General features: G+C 40.0%; 2 protein-coding genes across 17 annotated transcripts in view; one reads left to right on the top strand and one right to left on the bottom strand.

Annotated features, from left to right (window-relative positions):
• CASK (calcium/calmodulin dependent serine protein kinase) overlaps positions 1-23,177 on the top strand; it is a 357,176-nt gene that overhangs the window by 190,299 nt on the left and 143,700 nt on the right. The window lies entirely within an intron of this gene.
• GPR34 (G protein-coupled receptor 34) lies at positions 12,954-20,694 on the bottom strand. Of its 2 annotated transcripts, XM_045051023.1 has the most exons (4): positions 20,557-20,694; positions 19,964-20,057; positions 13,780-14,639; positions 13,535-13,675 (listed from the first exon to the last, which is right to left on the bottom strand). In XM_045051023.1, the coding sequence occupies exons 3-4, from the start codon at positions 14,558-14,560 to the stop codon at positions 13,596-13,598; spliced, it is 861 nt and encodes a 286-aa protein (XP_044906958.1). In that variant the 5' UTR covers positions 14,561-14,639; positions 19,964-20,057; positions 20,557-20,694; the 3' UTR covers positions 13,535-13,595. The 2 variants fall into 2 exon arrangements, with proteins under 2 accessions (XP_006943721.2, XP_044906958.1); XM_006943659.4 differs by having other exon boundaries at positions 12,954-14,639; positions 20,557-20,692.

Raw genomic sequence — 23,177 nt, 5'->3', positions numbered from 1 at the left:
ACAGAAACACTGTAGCAGTCTCGGTGGCAGTCCTAAGAATTAGACCTAGGGGCACCTGGGTGGCGCAGTCGGTTAAGCATCTGACTTCAGCTCAGGTCATGATCTCACAGTTTGTGAGTTCAAGCGCCGCATCGGGCTCTGTGCTGACAGTCTGAAGCCTGTTTCAGATTCTGTGTCTCCCCCTCTCTCTCTGCCCCTCCCTTGCTTGCACTCTGTTCTTTCTCTCTCTCTTTCTCTCTCTCTCTCTCTCTCTCAAAAATAAATAAAAACATTAAAAAATTAGAAAAAAAAAAAGGAATGACCTCAGAGGTGGCAATCAGAAAGTAGATGGCAAATCACGTTCAGGGAAGGGAAGAAACTTCAGCATCAGATTAGATGAGGCAAAAAGTATTTTTGAGGGCAGTCACATTTTGAATTTCAACATCTTTGAGTGACTTAAGGTTAATTCACATGCTTCTGAGCCTGCCGTACTTTTTTTTTTTTTAAGGCTCTTTGAAAAGCCAAAAGTAGATAGAAAAATTCCTGAAAAGGAAACATTTGATGATAGAATTCTAAAAATAATTTAGGCCATCAGATTGCCACAGGTACAAAACACATACCCACACCTACGCCCTGGGAAACAGTAACTTGTATTGCAGGGAGATTTGGGGAATTAAAAAGGCAGAACTCTCACCACTGTCCCTTTCTTCCCAAGACCAGGGTTTCCTGGCCACTTTATTACCAATCATTTCTTCTGAATTTCTAGATACAGTTGTCTTGAAGTGAAGTCCCCTGCTCCGCATCACTTCTTGTCCTTATTCAAGGGGCAAGAAGAGAGATGTGAGGGGAAGGCAAGGTATAGTTGGGCACCTGAGGTCTTACCTCCAGAAAACCTACAGTAATAAATGGCAGCCACCAAAGTGCTTTTTATATATATTCATTCAATTGTTAAAATATCTCTGAGATAGATACTATTCTTACTACCATTTTCTAGATGAGGAGATTTAGGCCCATAGAAGATAAATAACTTCCTGATATTAATATAACAGCTATAGCGTAGGGCTTCGATTTGGACGCAGGCAGTGTGACTTCAGAGCCCATATTCTTAGCTGCCACCAGAATCTGGTTTATTGTCTTCGATAAGGTGACCAGGTATCCCCAGTGACCCAAAAACGTGTTGCACTTGTATATCTGTTTGCAGTTTTCAATCTGGAAATTTATTAACTCCTGCCAACTCCCCCTTATAAAGATATATTTTCCCCCTTTGTAATAGGTAAGTAATCTGAAGGTCATATTTTGAGCCTCTGTGAATGTATTGTTTCCCTTTCACTTAGTTGACTTTAGCATTCACTGATGATCCTTGCCCAAATCAGTTCTTACATTGATGGATGCATCTTGATAATATTTTGATGGACTCATATATTAGACTTGAAGTAGTCATTTCAAGGCATCACTCTAAACAAGTCTTGGTGTTGAGATAATTCTCCAACTGTGCTATGTGTTGGCATAGCTTCTGATATTACCATGTTTTCTCTTCTTCCCTGTCCTCCATCAAAAACCAGCCTAAAATGTATTGTTTTAGTAAACCAACAAATAGAGTGTTGAAGCCGGGAAACATAAGTTCTCTTGAGTGCCATACCTCCAGAAATACCAGTAGTGAAAATTGGAAAAACAAACAAACAAAAAACACAAGGTTAAATGTTCACGCACAAGTCTGTAACTCATTTCTTTGGCAGTGCTTTGGCCAGCAGAGGGCAATGTATTACCAACCCTAGTTAAACCTCTCTTGTAATTAAAGGCTGAAACATGAGCTGCCCATATTGCTCTATTTTCCAGCTAGAAATGTAAAACAATTTAAAAGTTTAGTTTTTTTAAGTTCTAACAACATGATAAACTTCAAACTTTATTTGACTAGCTGAACAGCACTTTATTTTTTTTTTTTTAATTTTTTTTTTTCAACGTTTATTTATTTTTGGGACAGAGAGAGACAGAGCACGAACAGGGGAAGGGCAGAGAGAGAGGGAGACACAGAATCAGAAACAGGCTCCAGGCTCTGAGCCATCAGCCCAGAGCCTGACGCAGGGCTCGAACTCCCGGACCGTGAGATCGTGACCTGGCTGAAGTCAGCCGCTTAACCGACTGCGCCACCCAGGCGCCCCGCTGAACAGCACTTTAAATGTGATAGAGTATAAGTAATTGTATGGACAGGGATTTCTGTCCTTAAGATGAAAACCCATTACCACTCATCTGCCTTTAATAGGGTACATCCTGTGAGGACTTTTTGGTTTTGTAGCAGTGATTATCACAAGAGTCACCTTTGTAGAACATTCACAACTACAATTATTCTGGTAGTAAAAAGAATCTGACATTTTAGTATGTGAAAGTTGGAATCATCTAGTTTTATTTAGCTTTTTTTTTTTCTTAATCCTAGCAACTCATGGACATAGTTTTAAAAGTTAAAAAATATTGAAATGCTAGGTGCGTGGGTGGTTCCATTGGTTAAGCATCCGACGTCGGTTCAGGACATGATCTCACGGTTCATGGGTCCAGGCCCCTCATCAGGCTCTGCACTGACAGTGCGGAGCCTGCTTGGCATTCTCTCTCTCCCTTTCTCTCTGCCCCTCCCTCACTTGCTGCCTCTCTCTCTCTCTCTCAAAATAAATAAACTTAAAAAAATAAAAATAAGGACTACTGAAAGGCTTATAATGAAAACATGTCTATTAATAAATGTAACTTAAAGCATATTTCACCTAATGAAGAAGGCATAGGTGAAGTCACTGTTCTCCTCCCCTGTAGTCCTTCCTCCCGTGGGCTTAACAAACTCTGCAGATCTTTTCATCTAAGACACCCCCTAACCAGGTGGCTTGCTTTTCAGTTCTCTACATCAGGGGGTACATATGCTTGTTTGTATGTCTGAGGACACATGGTTTGTTACTAAATCTTCAGTAACCTCCCCAGCCTACAGTAGTTTAGAAAATAGCTATCTCCGTCTTCGTCACGGACACAGCTTTCAAGTAAAATAACTCAAGGCATTGCCTCTTTTGTTAACGAAATTACTTACTGTATCTATTGTCACCTCATTAGAAACAGGACAGATACTTTTCTATTTCTATTTTATATGCACCATGTCTTCAGTGCTGCATACCAAGCCACCCCCAGACTTGACAGCTTATGACAACCATAAGTTCCCTCTTCAGTTCTGCAATTTGTTCTGGGCTCAGCTGGGCAGTTCTTCTGTCAGTCTCACCTGGGGTCATTCCTGTAGTTCTGTAGCCTCTTAGTCATTTGAGACTGGATGGTCCACGATAACCTCACTCACGTGTCCAGAGCCTCAGCTGGGATGGCCGTGCACACTGAGCATCTCTCTCTGTGTGATCTTTCCACTGGGTTTATTTATAATGTGATGGTCTCAGGCTTCCAAGAGGACAAAACTAGACGCTGCAAGGCATCTTAAGGTTTTGCTCAGATGTCCTACAACATCCACCACATTTTATTGGTCAAAGCAAGTCACAATAGCTTCAAGAGGTGGGCAAAGACTCCACCTCTAAATGGGAGGAGCTGCAGGGAATTTTAATCTACTGTTTTTAAGCTACTGCATTTTTTTAAATGTGCTTGCTATGGTAACGTTTTGTCTTGATTTTTGTATTTTTTCCCCAAAAGTGTGTTTGCGTTGGCTCTTTCTCTGGGGATTAATACATTATTACCTCAGAGTCCATGGTTTCTTGGGCAATATTTCAAAAAGAAAAGTTGAGTTTACTTTGCAAAGAGGGTGCCCGCTGTGTCCCACTTTGGTCTTGGAGCTGTCATTTTGTTTTGATTGTTTCTTATATTGAAAAGTACATCAAAAGTATCATGAATCCATGCTGTTTCTTGTGTACTTCTTATCCCTTTCCTGATTCCAGAATATTAATCCAGCTTTTCAGTAAAACTAAAATAAAAGCCCATTCTCACTAGTGTGATCCTGAAAGCTGGATAAATTCATCACCCTTTCCAATACCGAAGCCCAAAAGGGTGTGGAAAGATGGATAAGTGTAACTCTCCCCTATGGTAGCTTCCTCCCACCCTGCCGCCCCACCGACCCACCCACCTACCATGCTGGGTTGTAGTCACTACTTATGGAAACTGTCAGACCAGGAGACCCACATTTAGTTACTTAGCTGATTCTTCTCACTCGTTGCCCCATATATTTGGAACCGTGTAATCAGGCCCCATAGGAGCTGACCCTGTGTGTTCCAGTGTTTTTCAAGACTCGCTGGCCACAAAGGGGAACTGAATATGAACATGCATGCAAACCTCATCAGTTCCCTTTGCAACCAGCTGAAAGTTGTTTTTGATATAGAGGAAACAATGTTTTTCTTTTGAGTACCAAACAATTTCCACGCAGACCTGAAGCATTTCTGCTTCCGTGACAGATCAGGGAACACACAAAAAAGAAGACGGCACTAAGTTGTGAGGAAGGCAGTTTAAAGACAAAGTAGGAAAACAGAGCAAAAACTGAATTGAGGAAGAGAAAGAGGTGCTGCCGTATGCAGGAAAGGAACAAAGCAGAGGTGGGGGATTGGGGTACTAGAAAGTCTTAGAGAACACGAGAAGAGGCAGGAACTGTAGAAAGGAAATGTCTATAACAGGAAAGGGGCTAGAGTAGCATTGCCAGCAGTATTAACAGAAGTCATTAAAATCTTTTGGTCCAGAAGTTTGCCATTAGATAAAATTTGAAAATATAACTGATTAGAGTGATTATCATTCCCACCCAAGTTCATGCTAGGAAGCCACGTAGGTTTATAGGAAAGATGCCTTGTCCCCACTTCAGAATGCAGTGTGGTAACCTGTTGGGCCACTCGGATTACCAAACAAAACCAAGGGTCAATAAGAAAGCAGAGAAACCTAAGCACGTAACATAAAGGTCTCTTAAAAACTGAGAACAAACTGAGGCTTGTTGGGGGGTGGGAGGGAGGGGAGGGTGAGTGATGGGCATTGAAGAGAGCATCTTTTGGGATGAGCGCTGGGTGTTGTATGGAAACCAATTTGACAATAAATTTCATATATTGAAAAAAAGTCTCAAAGTTCCTAGAATACACCAACTCACTTTAGGGTTTAAACAGTTTATCTAGCAATAGAAATGCCTACTACGTGCTGAGCAAGAGACCTAGGTCAAATTCACGACAAAAGAAGATTGAGGGAAACTGCTTGGGGAGCATTGACCGTACATCAAGCAGCCTCCCGACCCTCCCCTGCCCCCCCCTCCCCGACAACATGCACACATCTGAGTAGCCCCAACGACGTTACTGTAGTGGCACATATGGCACAGCTAGATCGCAGGTGGCCCCTGCTTGCCACGCAGGCAGTTAATGTTCTGTAAGACCCAAAACTTCTATTAAAGGGATCTAGGGATGCCTGGGTGGCTTAGTTGGTTAAGCGCCGACTTCGGCTCAGGTCATGATCTCACGGTTCGTGAGTTCAAGCCCCAAGTTGGGCTCGGTGCTGACAGCTCTGCGCCTGGAGCCTGCTTCCGATTCTGCGTCTCCCTCTCTCTGTGTTCCTCCCCTGCGCACGCGCGCGCTCTCTCTCTCTCTCTCTCTCTCTCTTAAAATAAATAATAAACATTAAAAATTTTGTTTTAAATAAGGGGATCTGAAAAACATCTAATCCAAACTTCATTAAATACTTAAAATTCTCTGGTACCTTCCCAGCCTGCTGGGGATCCAAACTATATTGAAACACTTCTACTAACAAATAACTCACTGGCTTTCTATTCTTTGTGAGATCTGTAATTATTAGAAAACCCTGTCTTACAATCTGGAGAAACACGCTGCTTACAAATCCCATCCTTTGCTAATCCTATTTCAGCTTGCTCCCTGAAGCTACACACACATGTTGTTGCTCTAACATCTTTCCTTTAGTTTTCTGCTTTAAGGCAACATAATCTCATTCGTTCACCTGGTTTTCTGGGATCCTGCAAGGTGCCCTCACTGTCCTCTTCTATTTGTTCAACATTCAGAGTATGGTTCTGACTAGCGCAACACCAGTCTGTCGCCACTCTTGTCCTGGACATTGCTGTTATTAATGAAATCTGAAGTGAAATGATTACGCTTTGTGAGTTTCTTCCCCCCACCTCATTTGATCCAGATCAGCTTCCACTGTATACCTTCCGAGTTATGATGTTCACCTTCAGCTTCTGGCCATTTGAGTATTTGGATGACATATTGAATGTTTCCTCCTGACCAGGTAGATTTATTAACTCACTCAGTCCTCATAACAACACTATGAGTTAGGTACTCCTTGTTTTCTCAGTAGAAGAAAGAGAGTTTGCCCAAGGTTGCATAGTAAGTGGTGGAGCCAGAAATTGAACTAGGGCAGTCTGGCTGCAACAGCCAACTTTCTAACCTGGCTGTTACAGTGACTCTCGGTTATATTATTTATTACTGTTTAATGTCACTGGGCCAAGAAGACCTATTGGATCCAGCCCCACCATCATCCCTGCCAGGGCCTTACTGATGGGATGATGATACTGCTCCATTGTTCAAGACTCTTCTCTGGGACTCTGTTTGGATGGTCAGAACCAACATCTTCTATGTTAATACATTTAAAGGTCACTCCCTGGCCTAGGAGACTTTCTAGGCTTTCAAATCATTTGCATATCTATGCTCAGATGTTTGCATTTTGTAGTTTAACTCTCAGAAAAGATTTCTGTGTTCCCAGGGTGCCTCATTTGGACTCTGTTTATGACTGTAATGCCAGGCTAATTATAATTTCCTCTGCAAATTCCTTAGCATGGTTTTTGAGAGATGTATATCAAAGGGCCAGGGTTCATCTAGATTTTTTATTAGCAAGTTTCTTTAAAGCAAAAGAGAAAAACATCTTAACTTTGTGATGTCTGGCAAAAGAAACCATAAACAAAGGACAAGGTAAGGCCCATGCAGATACAAGTGATTTACAACCCACGTAAACAACAAAAGATTAGTATCCAGAATATGTAAAGAGGCATTTCAACAATTTGAAAGAAACGAGTAAAAGATAAGCAACTAACTAAGGGGTAAAACGGGAGAGGCATAGACATGAACCAGGCCATTTACCCAAGAAGAAACCTGAATGGGGGGAAGGGGGAAGCATGAGATGATGTTCCATTTCATTTGTAATCAGGCAAGCACGAATTAAAACCACAGGGAGATACCATTCACACCTACCAGACGGACAAAAGTTAGTAAATCTGACAAAACTAAGTATTGGGAAACAAGAATTCATATCTTGCTAGTGGTGGGAGAGGTATACAAATTGGTAAAATACCTTTGGAGAGCAGTTTGTCACAACAGAGATAAATTGAGGATGTGCATACCCTTACAACCAAGCATTTCTACTTCTAGGTGTGAACCATAGAGAAATTCCACACTTGTGCACAGAGCATATAAAAGACTTCACTTAACCCTGGTTTCTCATAGCGAAAAAGTGGAAACCACCTAAGGGCCCATTGTTAGGTAAAATGGAGAATTGAACTGAACTATTGTTTGTTCCCACAGTAAAATACTGTGTATCAGTGAAATGAATAAATGAGGCCTACATGTATCAACATAAACATAAATTGAGTGAAAAAGTTACAAAGAGGTGTAGTGATAACATACTATTTGTATAAAGTTTAATAACAAATCTAATGTTTATTGTTATACATGCCTATGTGACAAAAGTATACAGATACACATCAGAATGATACGTTGTAACTTCAGGAAAGAGGCTACCTCAAGATGAGCTTTAGTGAAGCTAGCTTTTGGGGTTATGTATGGGTACAAGAGAACAGTTAAGAACTAGGACAAGTGTCAACATCTGTTAAATTTGGGTGATGGCTGCTTGTTATGTTTTTTTGTATGTTTGAAATGTTTTAGAACTAAAAAAAAAAAAAAAAAGATACATGGAATGATCAAGCCAGAATATAACCGCAGCACTTAACTGTTAATCCTGAAATAATTGTATGACTTACTAAAGCAAAAAGAGATTCTATGCATCAGCCACACCTGTATTCAAAACACAATTAGAAACCTTTATCCAGGATGTTTGGGTGGCTCAGTCGGGTAAGTGGCCGACTCTTGATCTCAGCTCAGGTCTTGATCTCAAAGTCATGAGTTCAAACCCTGTTTTGGGTTCCGTGCTGGGCATGAAGCCTACTTAAAAAACAAAACAAAAAACATTTTTCAAATCTCATGTCATGATAGTTCTTCATGCACTCTTACGCAGAAGCAAAATTAGTAAGGGTGAGATGGTCTAAAATTTGATTATTTTCCCCAAACTTTATGCTTTTTTACTAGATTATTGTCCATGTTTCAGGCAGAGCTTTCACAGAGTGTGCAAATGTGCCATAGCTAGAAAACCAGTCTTTAAGATTTTGGCTTTTGACATCACACAGTTCTGATGAGTGATAAACAGAATTATTTGCCCCAAATACATGTTGCCAGTTTATGGTTGTTTTTTTAAGACATCTCAGTAGTTAGCCATTGTGCTTGGGCAGAATGAAATGAAAACAAAAAGCATTGTCTTAGCAGAGACCATGTCTATGGAATAGAAGTCTACTAACTAACATCCCGTCATATGTCAAAGACCGTTTTACTTACATGACTGCGGTAGAGATAAGATGATAATGTGTGTCCAGCACTTAGCATAGTAGAGGGCACATAAACATGTCTTACTTTGCTTCTCATTTTCTTGCATGTGAACTTGAGAGGGGGGAAATAAGAGGCATCGCAGAAGTTTAGGACAAACCTAGCACTTCCTTTCCAGCTCTGAATCTGTTGTTACCACCAGCCAGCCAGCCCCCTCATATCTTCATCTGCAAACCAGACTGCATTGAGGCACTGCAACAGCCATTTACTGGTGTGTGTTCTCAACTGGGCCATGTAGCCATGAAAAAAGGCATTGCATCATCCAACGTGAGAGTGTGCCTTCGTTTCTATCTCAGTTGATCGTTCAGGGTACATTCTGAGTTTTGAATGCTTTCTTCTGATCAAAAATAGAAGTTTCTTTGCAAGTTATGTTGTCTGTTGGTGCCTGACATAAGAGGCTCTCCTAAGTAGATGTCATCATCTGTTGTGAGTATTTCTCCCACTTTGTGCTTTTGCTTTTATATTAGTTTGTGGGGTTTGATCAAAAAAATAGTAAGTGTGCATTTTCCCTATAGTTATTTCTCATTTTGTTAATAGAAGGTTCTTTCCCATCCACAGATGAGTTAGTCACTTACATATTTTTAAGTCTTTTATTGATTTCATTATTTACATCTGACAGTCTAATCCACTTACAGTTTTTGGTGTGGAATGAGGCGAGGCTGTAAACTGACTTTTGATTTTAAATAAGCACAGCACTATTTATTAACCCATTCCTTCCTTCCCCTGTGCCCTTCGTGATGTTTCCTTTATTTGCAGTGGTTCTCCCTGAGGGAGGAAAGTGTATCACAGTCACTCAGGAAGCTTTTCAGAAATCCTCTTAACCCCACTTTGGACGATTCTAGCGCATCTTGAATACCAGAATCTTTGGCCGCCCTCTGATTATCCCTGCCCCTTCTCTTGTGAGAGCCATTAATTATGTCATATAATCTACTCCTGTATCATCAAGGGTCTGCTTAGAGATGTGGATTCTGTTCCACTGATAAGCGTACCCTTGGACCTGCTGCACAGTGCTCTTCTTAGTGAACGACATGAATGCATTTTAATATCTGGCCAAATAAGTTTCCATTCATATTTCAAAAACCTAAAAAATAGCCTGTTAACATGTTTCTGCAAAATCCAGGTTGCCTTTGGAGAGAACTCGATTTCATGTTGTTTTGCTCTTGCGGGTAACTTTCAGTAAGGCTTTGCTTCACAGAGTTGTAATTATCTTAGTTCTACTTTTATATCAGCAGGACTGAAGAATCCATTTTAAAAGAAGTTGAAAATAAAGCCTTCTGTACTTGAACAAAATTTCCTTTTTCTGTTGACCTGATCTTAGAAATTCAACCATCATCAAATCCAGCTCTGCACGGAATACTTTTCCAAAATGAATAGCAACACTCAGCATTTAGGCCTCAGTGTGGCAGCCAGGCAGTTAAGTTTGCCCTTGTTTAGTTTTGCATATGTGAGATGCTATTTAGAAACTTGTTCTGAATATCTTTTGCAAGGTGAGGATATGTATATACCTCAGAATTTCCTTTTTCTGTATGCTTCTAGAGCTAAACCTTGGGTTGGGGGAGGTAGGGACAAGTGCTTCCTGCTTGCAAACACTAATGCTCAGTAAGAAATAAAAGATTATATATAATAAATAGCCTTAAATTTGGTAAGCCAGTAGCACGGTTTTCTAAAAATTTACAAACATTCTCAGGATTCAGTTTACTATAAGGCATATTATTAGTGAAACTTCTATCAATAAACAAAATCTGTTATAAGCTTATGCACAGATTGACTTTTATCAAAATTTATTTTACTGAAAATTATACCACAAATTAATTCAGTGTTGTAATTTTCCATTTTTTTTAAGAATGCCATTGTACAGGACTTTGTATAGGGATCATCTCATTTAATATAAATAATGAGACAGCTTCTAGAACTATGAGTGTATTTATATTTCTTTTAATGTTCATAAAACTAATAGTAATGTGATTTAAGCATCCAAACTGTATGTTTACAATAGAGGCATGAAGGGGTATAAAATGCTTACTAGTAATGTAAAAGAAAATTTTTTTAACTTTGAGAACATGAGGGGAAATTCATACTGTCATATTTTAAAACCATACAAACAGAAATGCTGAATTTCAGTTTGGTGGTATTTGCTAATAATGTCAGAGCCAAGTAATACAAGTTTTTTCTGGGCTAATTTTTCTGCAAATTTCAATTTTCTCAAATGTTTCTTGTTTCTTAAATATAATTCCACTTTGACCTGTTCTTTATTCAATCAGTTGTGTGTACTTACCGAAATATGGCTGTGCACTAATTGTATACAAGGCAAATCCCATTAAAACTTATTCAACCCATGAGGCCGGCACCTGGGTGGCTCAGTAAGTTAAGCATCCAACTTCAGCTCAAGTCATGATCTCATGGTTTGTGAGTTCAAGCCCCACTTCGGCCTCTGTGCTGACAGCTTGGAGCCTAGAGCCTGCTTCTGTTTCTGTATCTCCCCTCTCCCTCCCCCTTCCCCTCTCTCTCTCTCTCTCTCTCTCTCTCTCTCTCTCTCTCTCAAATAACATTAAAAAAAAAAATTCTATTCGGGCACCTGGGTGGCTCAGTTGGTTGAGCATCCAACTTCAGCTCAGGTCATGATCTCACGGTTTGTGAGTTCGAGCCCTGTGTCGGGCTCTGCTGACAGCTCAGAGCCGGGAGCCTGCTTTGGATTCTGTGTCTCCCTCTGTCTCTGCCTCTTCCCCACTCACACGTTGTGTCTCTTTCTCTCAAAAAATGAATAAAAATTTAAAAAAGTGGTTTTTTTTTTATTTAAATTCAACCCTAACAAAATTCTTCATACTCTTTAATACTGATTTCTCAACGAGCGGCCCACCTGAAGTTTGAAGAATTATTCTAACTATAAGAAATTCTCATACTCTGTGACAAACTTATGAATGGATCTTTGGAGTTTGTCATAACAGGCTTTTACATATTTACTCAATAGCATTCTGATTCTATGTGTGACCAAAAAAACTGAACACATGCTGGACAAACTTTTAAGAATGCTTCCTTTAATGACATCTCCTGATTCCAATTGTATGATGCTCTGTGCAGTTATATCCAGATACACCAAACAAGAAAAAAACGAAATACACCCACATTTTCAATTCTGTTAAGCACCCCTTCCCTCCCTCCTTGTCTCATTCATCCACTCATTCATTTATTCAGCAGATACCTCTCAGTGTGCCTTGCAACACACTAATCTCCCAGGAGCCCTTTTGATAAATAAGACCCCTTTCTCTTGGAGCTTAGTCTCCAGTTAGTTTTGAGCATACACAAAAATTTCAGAACTTGCTTCCTTTAATCTATAATTTTGTTTTCTTATAAAATATTTCAAACACTCAGCAATATGCCAAAAATAATATGACAGATACCCAAGTACTATCACAGAGGCTTAACAGACATTAACATTTTGCCATGTTGGCTTCAAATCTCTCCAGCTGCAACCATTAACCTTAGGTTGGTGTGTTATGTTGTGTATATTATGCACATTTTGTTGTTACGTATCTATAGATCCATAAATAATGTGGTATTTTATGTGTTTTTGTGTTTTACATAAATGATTTCACATGGTATATACCCTTTTTGCACTTGGGGTCTGGGGAGGGTGTTTTTTATTCAACGTTGTTTTTTGTTGATTCTCCATGTTGATGCATGCAGGTGTAGTTCCTTGAAGCACTGGGTAATACTTCCTTTTGTGAACAAGCCACAGTGTATTTCTCCATTCCTTTGCTGATGCATACTCAACTTAGGTCGTTTCCAAGCTTTTGATGTTATGAACTAGTAGTTCACTGAGCATGATGATGTACGTTTTTTTGTGAACATGCTTGAGTCGTTCTGTCCAATGTATACCTAGTAGCAGACTTGATGGATCATAAGGTGTGCATATCTTCAATTTTACTCCAGTAAAGTGTGGTCCAAGATGGCAGAGTCATTCATAAATCTGCTTTAAGGAAGGTGGGGGTTTAAGTCCTATTGCTAGGCTATCAAATTCTTAGCTTATCTGTTCTTTGATTTTATTGTACAGTATTTAAATTCTATTTTATCTAAGCAGTGATAGATAATAAATGTTTTTAATTTTTAAGTAGAATTTTATTATGTCATCTATTATGGAGGTTCAGGCATAAATGAATACACTAGCAAATTATACAGGCTTTTTAAATGACAAAGAACATATTTTCTGACATGTTGTTGGTCCTCAAATCATTTATCTTTTAAAAAAAAACTTTATTTATTTTGAGAGAGAGAGAGAGAGAGAGAGACAGAGTGCACAAGTGGGGAAGGGGGGATTCTCTTCCTCCCCCCTTCCCCACTTGTGCACTCTGTCTCTCTCTCAAAATAAATCGTGACCAGACGTTTAACCGACTGAGCCATCCATGTGTCTCCAAATCATTTACCTTTGAAACACACTCTAATATTAAGTGCTTAATTTTGAGTAACTACTTTAGTGACTTGAGAAAGTATGATAGTTTAATTATTCTCTTGTTAAAACTATAAATTTCACTTAACTCTATAATCTATGTTAAGAGTGTTAACAACATGTTTTGAAAAGATTTTACATACAGATTTAAAATCTAGTGATGAGTATAAGCTTCTCTTGCCCTTGAAATATTTTACAACTAAGCAAATGAAATATCACAAATATGCAACAAGCTTTGAGCAGATCTGAGCTTTGCAAATGCTAGAGCTTTGTTTCATAGGTTTTAGTTCTTCAAAGTATTAAGATGTTGTATTTTCTCATTCTTTTTAATGTGTTTACTTCAAGTGATTTAAGAAGGAGACTGAATTTTAGCTGCAGCAGATGTATCATGCAGGGAGTACCCTGGTTTAAATTCTGACGTGCTTTCACTTCTGCTCGCTTCCCCTTGAAAGCGTCTAGAAAGAAGCTGGCACATTATTTTGCGGATGTTACTAGACATCAGGAAATACATGACTGGGTCTAAGCAACTATTGAAAGACGAGAAGACCAGCATGATCTCGTTGGTTTTGTGAACGATTTCCTTCCAATAGCAAGGTGGATTGTTTAGCTGTGAATAAATATAGACAAATCGGAAGGCATGATACGGAACAAAACATATAGTAAAAATGATGAGTACAATAAAGGAATTCCGAGCTGTGGTGGCATATTTACCAGAGTTGGGAAATTTGGACCTCCTTTTAGAAATCCTCAGTAGATTCTTGCCGATCTTAATATATGAAAGGATTATTAGTAAGAAAATTAGCCAGAACATTACCACAAGAGTGAGGTTAAAAATTGCTTCTCCCTTGGCATTCGTCCTGTCTCTATAATGGAAGCACATTGTGGAATTATTGGAATCATGGCCTTCTTTCTTAGGGGCTAATATAATCATAGCTAGAAATCCAGCAAGAGCAACTGTCCATACTATACAGCAAACATAAATACTTTGTTTGGTTGTTACTGCCTTCCGTTGTTGTATAGACCGATTGATTTTTATGTAGCGATCCAAACTGATGAATCCAAGCAAAATAATGCTAATGTACATGTTCATATAAAATAGTGTTCCCACAGCCCTGCAAAGGATCATATTGAGTGTCCACTTGTTCTGGTTAATGTGATACATTATGCGGAAAGGCAGGCAGAAGATCAGTAAGAGATCTGCAATGGCTACATTCAGTAGGTAAATCTGAATGGAGTTTCTCTTGCGGTGGATACCCAGAAATACATAGAGGGCGATTATGTTTCCAACCAGTCCCACGATGAAAATAACAGAGAAGGATACTGTTAACATGCTAGAGAGCAGTTTCTCATCCATGACACAGTCAGTATCTGATGTTCCTGACATGGTGTGTGGCGTTGGGATGCTGTGATTAGCTGTAAAGTTCACTCCCTGAGAGGACCAAGGCCAGCTGTAGGCCGAAGTGGTTGGCATTGTTACGGCGTGACTTCTCATTGTCTGGTGTAGGGATCAAAAAGTGAAGGTGCTAAATGACGTGTTCCTTGTGTGTAGCTTTGGTATCTTCAGAATTTTCCTACAAGGGAAAGCAGCATTGAGTTATTTGCCATTTTAACAAGTTTCTTTAAGCACAAATAATAAGCGATATATTTTCAGATGGGAGAAACTTTGAGTATCTGCACTATGTATGTAGCAGCAGCATGGTACCACAACTCAAGCAGTAAGTGTACTAGAGTCTTAGGGAATGTCCTGCTCTAACCTTTCCTATGGCTGTGGTATATGTTCAAGGTTTGTTTTATTTAACTTGCCGTATGGAGTTTGTTATGGGAATAGAGACAGACGTATGGAGAAATGACAGCTCATATTGTTCAAAGATAAGGGTCCATTTCCCGAAAGGTAGTTACAGCCATGAGTGAGCTGGGCCCACTGCTGACCCCTGCCCAGCTCCCTGCCTTGACTCCTTCCCTTGTGTCTGGTATCCGTTCATTTGGGCAAGGATTGCCACACAGCATATGACATAAACTGTGGCAGTCTTCCATCCCGGGGGGGGAATAGAAGAAAGAGTCCTAAATTTCTTCCTTTTCAAGCTAAGACCAAGTTGGGCGTATTAAAATCATTTGCCTGCGAGCTATGCAGACCCAAGAGAGCAGAACACCTGCTCCCTCAGACAGACTCTTGTAACAAGGTAGCCAAACAAAACCAAGCCGGGTGGCAAAGGCTGCCAGTTAGTTGAGACAGACAGTCTCCTGACCCGGAAGCATAGAGTGATAGTACAGATGGGAAGCACGATGTGCATTCCAAGATTCTGAAACAACTAACTGCAGCTTACTATGCCCCAGGTCACATCATTTGCAACTGTCGCTCGAACCTTATAAGAGTGTGTGTGAATTCCACTTGTTTGCCGCAGCAGAGAATGTTAGCGGCGCCACCTATTCTTGGCTCCTTCCTGAGCATTGAGTGCAATGAAGCCCTCAGTCTGAGAGGCCATCATAAGGAGCTAGAAGACATGAAGACAGGGTCCCAGGAGGTCTCAGAGTGACTGCCCCATTTCTCTACAGCAGCATCTTAGCAGGTGTAACACAAAGACATTCCGAGCAAGGTTACCAAAATCAGACCTGACTAACTCTGTGACCTTGGTCACACCAATTCATCTTTTCTAAGCTTCGGGTTTCTCATCTGTAGAAATGCACAATGTGTATGAAGAACTTAACCCCGGGCACATAAAAGTACTCAATGAAAATTAGTTTTAAAAAAAACAAAACACCTGGGTGCCTGAGTGTCTCGCTCAGTCAGTTGAATATCCAACTTCGGCTCAGGTCACGAACTGAGTTTGTGAGTTCAAGCCCTGTGTCAGGCTCTGTGCTGACAGCTGGGAGCCTGGAGCCTGCTTCGGATTCTGTGTCTTTCTTTCTTTCTTTCTTTCTCTCTCTCTCTCTCTCTCTCTCTCTCTCTCTCTCTCTCTCTCTCTCTCAAAAATAAATAAACATTTAAAAAATAAAAAAAAAATTTTAAAAACCACCTTTGGAGGATGCCTGAGTGGCTCAGTTGTTTGAACCTCCAACTCTTGATCTCAGCTCAGGTCATGGTCCTAGGGTCATGGGATCAAGCTCTGCATCAGGCTCTGAGCTGAGCATGGAGCCTGCTTAAGATTCTCTCTCCCTGTGCCCCTCTCCCCTGCTCATGCACATGCATTCTCTCTCCCCCACCCCCACCACTCTCCCCCATTCACACACTCTCTCTCTCTCTAAAATTTATATATATAAAAACACCTTTGGACTAATCTCATTTTAGTAAATATTTCATACATGGCTAAGTACTGCATGGAAACCAAAAGTGAACAAGTCCAAGATCCTGCTCTCAGGAAACATTTTTGTAGGCATGCACATTCAAATTCTGAATGCTATATTGTAAAGTGGAATTGAATGAAAATAACTTCTGGATGTGACATGGTACGCAGAGAAATACATTTGGAAGAACTTAGCCTTTCTTAATATTCCACCTATAATTTGATCAAGAAGAAACCATATAGTCGAGGGTAAAATTCCAGTTTAAAATTTTGCTAAAGAGGGAAAATTGATTCCAGGGAAGAAGAACTGGCTGGTGAAGAGGAAGTTATGTAATCTATCTCTGGTAAGAGCCTGTCTCTATAGTTCAGGTCAGTGGAGGGAGGGAGGCAGGCGGACCCAGTCTAGTCTGTCCTGTGTCTCAACTGCAGGAACCAATTTCAGCAAAGTTTATAGAAACTTACATGCATGTATCTGGTGATCAGAAATTCTAATTTTTTTTTTCAACGTTTATTTTTTATTTTTGGGACAGAGAGAGACAGAGCATGAACGGGGGAGGGGCAGAGAGAGAGGGAGACACAGAATCGGAAACAGGCTCCAGGCTCTGAGCCATCAGCCCAGAGCCCGACGCGGGGCTCGAACTCACAGACCGCGAGATTGTGACCTGGCTGAAGTCGGCCGCTTAACCGACTGTGCCACCCAGGCGCCCCAGAAATTCTAAAAGGAAAGGGCAATCTAGGAAGAATGGAAGCTGATAATGCAATCTAGATTACCAGGAAGAGGAAAAGGGTGCCTGAAGGAGGAATTTGCATTGTATGGTTAGGTGGGAAGCTTGCTGCAGCTTGGGTAGAAACCTCCCATGGCCACTGATGAAAGGGAATTTGATGGCAAGTGACATGACTTTAAGAACTCAGATAGCCAAAATGCCTGTAAAAACTCATCTGTAAGTAGTTCTTTTTTTTTTTTTTTTTTTCCCTTCTTCCATGCCAGATCTTAAACTCCATTAGGATTGGGAACCAAGTCTTTTTTTGTTTGTTTGTTTGCCTCTGTGTAGCAAGTGCTTAGCACAATAAATATTGCTGAATGAAAGAGGGAATTTAGTAGAAAAGCAGGTGGAGTTCTACATGTGAACAGCAAAATCAGCTGTTCAAGTACAGGAAGAGCTTTGACTGCATTAAGAAAATTGCATTTGACCGAGGTTGCTGGGTTGCGCCTACAGCAAAAACTAACCCCCTTCTTTGGTTGAATTCACAGATATGGAATGTCTTAAGTGGAGCTTGTCACCACTAACCTGAAGGTTGTCACTACTAGTCCTGAACTGGAATACAGCCATTTCATCCTAACATCACACTTAGAAACTGCCACAGACCACATGGGGAGAAAAGCCCAAATTATGTCATAGCGAGCTGAAGGAAGTAGGCACCTTACCCTGGAGATATAGAAGAGACTGTCAGTGGCTCTCAATCCTGAGCTGCATATTAGAACCCCTTTGAGGGCTTTTTAAAGATACCACTGCCTGGCTCCAGCCCCAGATCTTCTGATTTAATTGATCTGGAATGGGCTCCAGGCAATGGTTTCCTTTAAAAGCTCCTCAGGGGATTCTAATGTGCATCGAGAATTGAACCCTTGAGCTAGATGGCTGACCCATTAACTAATATTTATTTAGCAGTTGCTGTGTACCAGGCAGTGTATTAAGCACATTTATATTCATGTACATAATCCTTATATTAAACTTGTGATTTTTGTAGGTATTACAAAAGAGACAATGAGAAATCAAGAGGTTGTGAACTTTACCCATGACCACACAATTCTTTAAATGGCAGTACCCAAGCTGGGACTCAGATCTGCCTACCTTTTAGGGTCCATGATCCCTAAACCTCACTCCTCCTGATCACATATGAACAGCATTTTCTTTTTTAATTCTGAGTTCTGTCAGCAGTATTTAGACATGATTCCTTCAACATTATCCACGTTGGCAATTTTTTTAAGTTTTTTTTTTTTTAAGTAATCACTACACCCATTGTGGGGCTCAAAGTCACAACCCCAAGATCAAGAGTCTTATGTTCCACCGACTGAGCAGCCAGACACCCCTTAAAGATTTTATTTTTTTAAGTAATCTTTATACCCAGGGTGGGGCTTGAACTCACAACCCCAAGATCAAAAGTCACATGTTCTACTGACTGAGCCAGCCAGGTGCCCCTCACATTAGCAATTTTAAGAAGAGGCTATACCTTCTAGCTTTACTTTTTTGGAAAAAGGTATTAATCTTTTCATTTGCCCTGTCCATTAGAGTAAGTAAAGAAGTCTAGAGTTTACAGAATCACAAATCATTCATCAGAATGTTTAGTTTCAAACTTACTTCTAGGCCTGAAAGCCATAATCAGGATGTTTCTAGAAAGCTCTTAGCACAAAAACCTTTCTGGTTTTGCTTTATTTTCAAGCCTAAAGAAAATAAAGTAAGGGGAGCCTGGATGGCTCAGTTGATTGAGAGTCCAGCTCTTGATTTCAACTCAGGTCATGATCTCACAGTTCATGGAATTGAGCTCCACGTCTGGGCTCTGTGATGACAGTGGGGGGGCCTGCTTGGGATTTTCTCTCTTTCTCTCTCTGCCCCTCCTCATGCATGCATGCATGCTCTTGCTGTCTCTCAAAATAAATAAACATTTTTTAAAAAAAGAGAAAATAAATGGGGCACCTAGGTGGCTCAGTTGGTTGAGCGTTTGACTTTGGCTCAGGTTATCATCTCATGGCTTGTGAGTTTGAGCCCCATGTTGGGCTCTGTGCTGACAGCTTGGAGCCTGGAGCCTGCTTCAGATTCTGTGTCTGTCTGTCTGTCTGTCTCTCTGCCCCTCCCCCGCTTGCGCTCTCTGTCTCTCAAAAATAAATAAACATTAAAAAAAAAAAAACAAGAGAGAAAGCAAAAGCAATGCATTTGTTTAAATAGTAATAGTAGCCATCATTTAGAACCATGTATTAGATGGCTAGTGTCTAGTCATCTATTAACAAATTAACAAATTAGATTCTGTTTTACACTTAATGGCTGATGTTTGCCTCCTTTCAATGTGTCCGTCACTCACTATTCTTAAGGCCATCTGTTGATGTATTAAAAACTACTTATTTGATAAGAATGGCCAGTGAGGACAAGAAACAGACCACTGTGTTCACATAGTGGACTAATTTCCCAGTGGGCATTGAAACTCCTGTGCTATATTGAAGTCACAATGGTTTCCTGATAGTAGATGGTAAAGGTTTTTTAAGTGTTGTTACTTGGCAAATCCTGAAGCTTGCCATGCTGTGTTAGTGCTGCATTTGTAGCCGGTACCACCACCCCCTTCTGATAGTCTTCATCTGGCTCACGTAGGAGCTTCTGTACTGGAGGGCAGCACCCTATGGATTCCGCAGTGGCCTCGAATAAGCAAAAGCTTTTTCTTTTCTTTTTAAGTTTGCATTTATTTAAGTAATCTCTACACCCAACATGGATCTCGAACTCACAAACCTGAGATGAAGAGTTGCATGCTCTTGTGACTGAGCCAGCCAGGCAATCCGAGCAAAAGCTTTTTAAATGCATTCTGGGTACGTTTGTGAAAACATCACATCGCTCTGTTAAAATACATACCTATTTGGCAATAGTAGCAACCTTTCACTGTTTGTAGTTTGACTTGATAGTGACCGGATCCCTCAGGCCATGCTTCAAAAAATTGCACTAATTGCTGCATACAGAATAAAAATCAAAAGCATGTTGCTTAGGAAATAATACAATTAGTAGTACATTCGATTTTGCTATAAATTTAACAGTAAAGTACAACCGTTGAAACTAGGGAGTCAGCATAACCATAACATTAATAAGTGATAGATCGCTTCTTCCACATTGGAAATAAAATTGGTTGCTTATGAAAATAACTTTCAGTCAACTCAAGTGGCTCTGCAGGTCTTTATGGCAGAATGCAAAAGACAGTGTAAAGCAGTGTGACCGCATTGATAGATGAGCTTCAGTCCCTGCAGTGTCCTCAAGTACTTCAAGTAACTAAGAAGACAGCCTCATTTTAAGTCAAACCAAGGCAGAGGTCTCATTCGAGCACCTTACCCAGGGCTCCAGAAAGCAAAGTGGTCCTAGTCACCACGAAGCCGCTTTCACTTTTAGTATTCAGAGAATCAAATTTTAACTGAAATAATGGATCATTTCTATAACTGAAATTAAGGAGTACTCACAGTTCAGGCTCTCTTGCAGTAAAGGAGCAGAGCCCCAAGCTTCCCTAAACACAGAGACTCTTCTTTATGTGTCAGCTGGGTTCTCCATCCGGTGGTGGTTCACTTGGTTGAGGTTGTCTTTTTATATATTTGCATGTGGTAATCAGGCTGTTTCCCCCCCACCACCACCCCTTTTCTTTCTTTTTTCGATATGATACCCCTCTGGAGTCCTTGTAGAAATGTTAACAAAGGAAAAAAAAAAAATCAGCCCACCAGCACGCAGCAACTTCATGTTTAAGGTCAGTCAACATTCCTTTAGAAGATTTTTTCTGTGCATACCTTTCACCTTGGCAGTTGTAGGAAGTTTTCCCTTATCCTCCCCAGATAAAGAAGTTTTATGAATTCTAAGCAGAAATACACATTTTCTGTTTTTCCTAAGAAGTGATGCATAATATGCATTGCATTTGCTGTTTCTTTCGGGATTCACTTTAGAAATTAAGCTATTCACAGAAAATGGCGTTCCCGTATTGAATTCTCCTAACATCAGTAACGAATTATTTTATTCTTTTTTTTTAAGTTTTGAGGGTTTTTTTCAACTTTTATTTGACCTGTACATTATTTTAGTGTATTTTCATGCATACCCTGAAGATCTTGGATTTATTTTCTAAAACAGTCTTACAATTTTGGACGAGATGAGATTTGGGATCGTATTCTCCCCTTTTTATCACTGTGACAGACTCTCCCAAGTAAATTGACATATCTCTTATCTTCTACAGAAAATAATGAAGGAATTCTGCAGTTTTTGTTTTGGTCCCAATCCAATATTTAATGACTATCTGTCTATCTCTGTAACTGCTGGCCTTGCAGTTTCATGGCATTTCCCTTTTTTTGTAGTCATCTGAAACGAAAGATTAGTTTTTATCCTCCCCATAATTGTCACCGTGCAGCTTTACTTATGCTAAATAACATTTAACTCACTGGGCTTTATCTAACATTCTAATTATATCTGGGTACTTACACGCTTCTGAACCCGTATTCTCCAGAGCTTTTGCTTTGTTATGACACATGGGACAGAATATTTTTAAATTCTAGAATGAAAATATTTTGTAGCTTTTACTTCCCCCTTAGAACTCCTGAGAAGGAAGAAGATTACTGTGTTGGTCGGGCAGGAATTTCATGTGTGTGCGGTTAAAAAAAAAAAAAGTGTAATATTAAACTTGCTATCTTAACAATTTTTAAACATATAATCCAATACTGTTAAGTATATTTATATTGTTGTGCAGCAGATCTCTGGAACTTTTCATCATGCAAAACTGAAACTCTGTCATCACTAAATACTAATTCCCTTTCCCTGCCCTTGGCAATTACTTTTCTATTTTATATGATTTTCACTAATATAGATCATTCATTTGAGTGAAATGATACTGTATTTCATTCTTTTATGACTGGCTTTTTTCGTTTAGCATAATATTCTCGAGGTTCCCCCATGTCATAGCATGTGACAGGACCGCCTTCTTTCTCAAGCTGAGTAATGTTCCATTGCATGTGTGTATCTCTCGCATTTTCTTTATCCATGCATCTGTCAGTGGACATTTGAGTTGCTTCCACCTCTTGGCTGTTGTGAATAAAGCTTCAGTAAGCGTGGCTATGCAAATATATTTTGGCAGAATTTTTTTTATGACTTAAATAGGTGTTTATCTATTAGCATTCTATTTCACTAAATCTAGCATAAATCTTTTTATATTATACTAGCAACCTTTCCACACCTAAGCCTCCCACTTCAAAATACTAACCCTGTTTTCATCTTCAGTGCCCTGGTGGCCCTACTATGACCAGATTTCAGTGCACATACGGTCCCCAACTTACAGTGGTTCAACTTCAGATTTTTCGGCTTTGCAGTGGTGCAAAAACCATGTGTGTTCAGCAGAAACCGCACTTCAAATTTTGATCTTTTCCCAGGCAAGCGATATGTGGCGCCAGCAGTGTTGCCGGCAGTGGGGGTGAGCTGCAGCTCCTGGTTGGCCATACTGTCTCGAGACTCAACAACCGATACGCTTACAACCATTGTATACCCATGCAAGCATTCTCTTTTTCGCTTTGGATATAGTATTCAATAAATTACATGAGATATTTAGCACATTGTTATAAAATATGCTTTGTGATAGATGAGTTTGCCCAACTAGAGGCTAACGTAAGCATTCTGAGCATGTTTAAAGTAGGCTAGGCTAAACTATGGGATTTGGGAGATTAGGTGTATTAAATGCCATTTTCAACTTATGATATATTCTTTTCTTTTAATGTTTATTTTTGAGAGAGACAGAGACAGACAAAGTGTGAGTGGGGGAGGGGCAGAGAGAGAGGGAGGCACAAAATCTGAAGCAGGATCTGGGCTCCAAGCTGTCATCACAGAGCCCGGCGCGAACCCACGAACCGTGAGATCATGACCTGAGCTGAAGTTGAGCGCCCATCCGACCAAGTCAACCCAGGCACCTCTCAACTTAATGATATTTTCAACTTATGATGGGTTTATAAGGACATAACCCCATTGTATATTGAGGAAGATCTGTAATCTTTTTCTAGTTCTTCCTTTACATGAGCTTTTTCCTATTCATTCTGAGCTTTCTACTTTCTGTCTCTGTTTC

Source organism: Felis catus, chromosome X (genome assembly GCF_018350175.1).
Source record: "Felis catus isolate Fca126 chromosome X, F.catus_Fca126_mat1.0, whole genome shotgun sequence".
Taxonomy (NCBI): domain Eukaryota; kingdom Metazoa; phylum Chordata; class Mammalia; order Carnivora; family Felidae; genus Felis; species Felis catus.
This window is presented reverse-complemented; position numbering and strand designations above follow the sequence as displayed.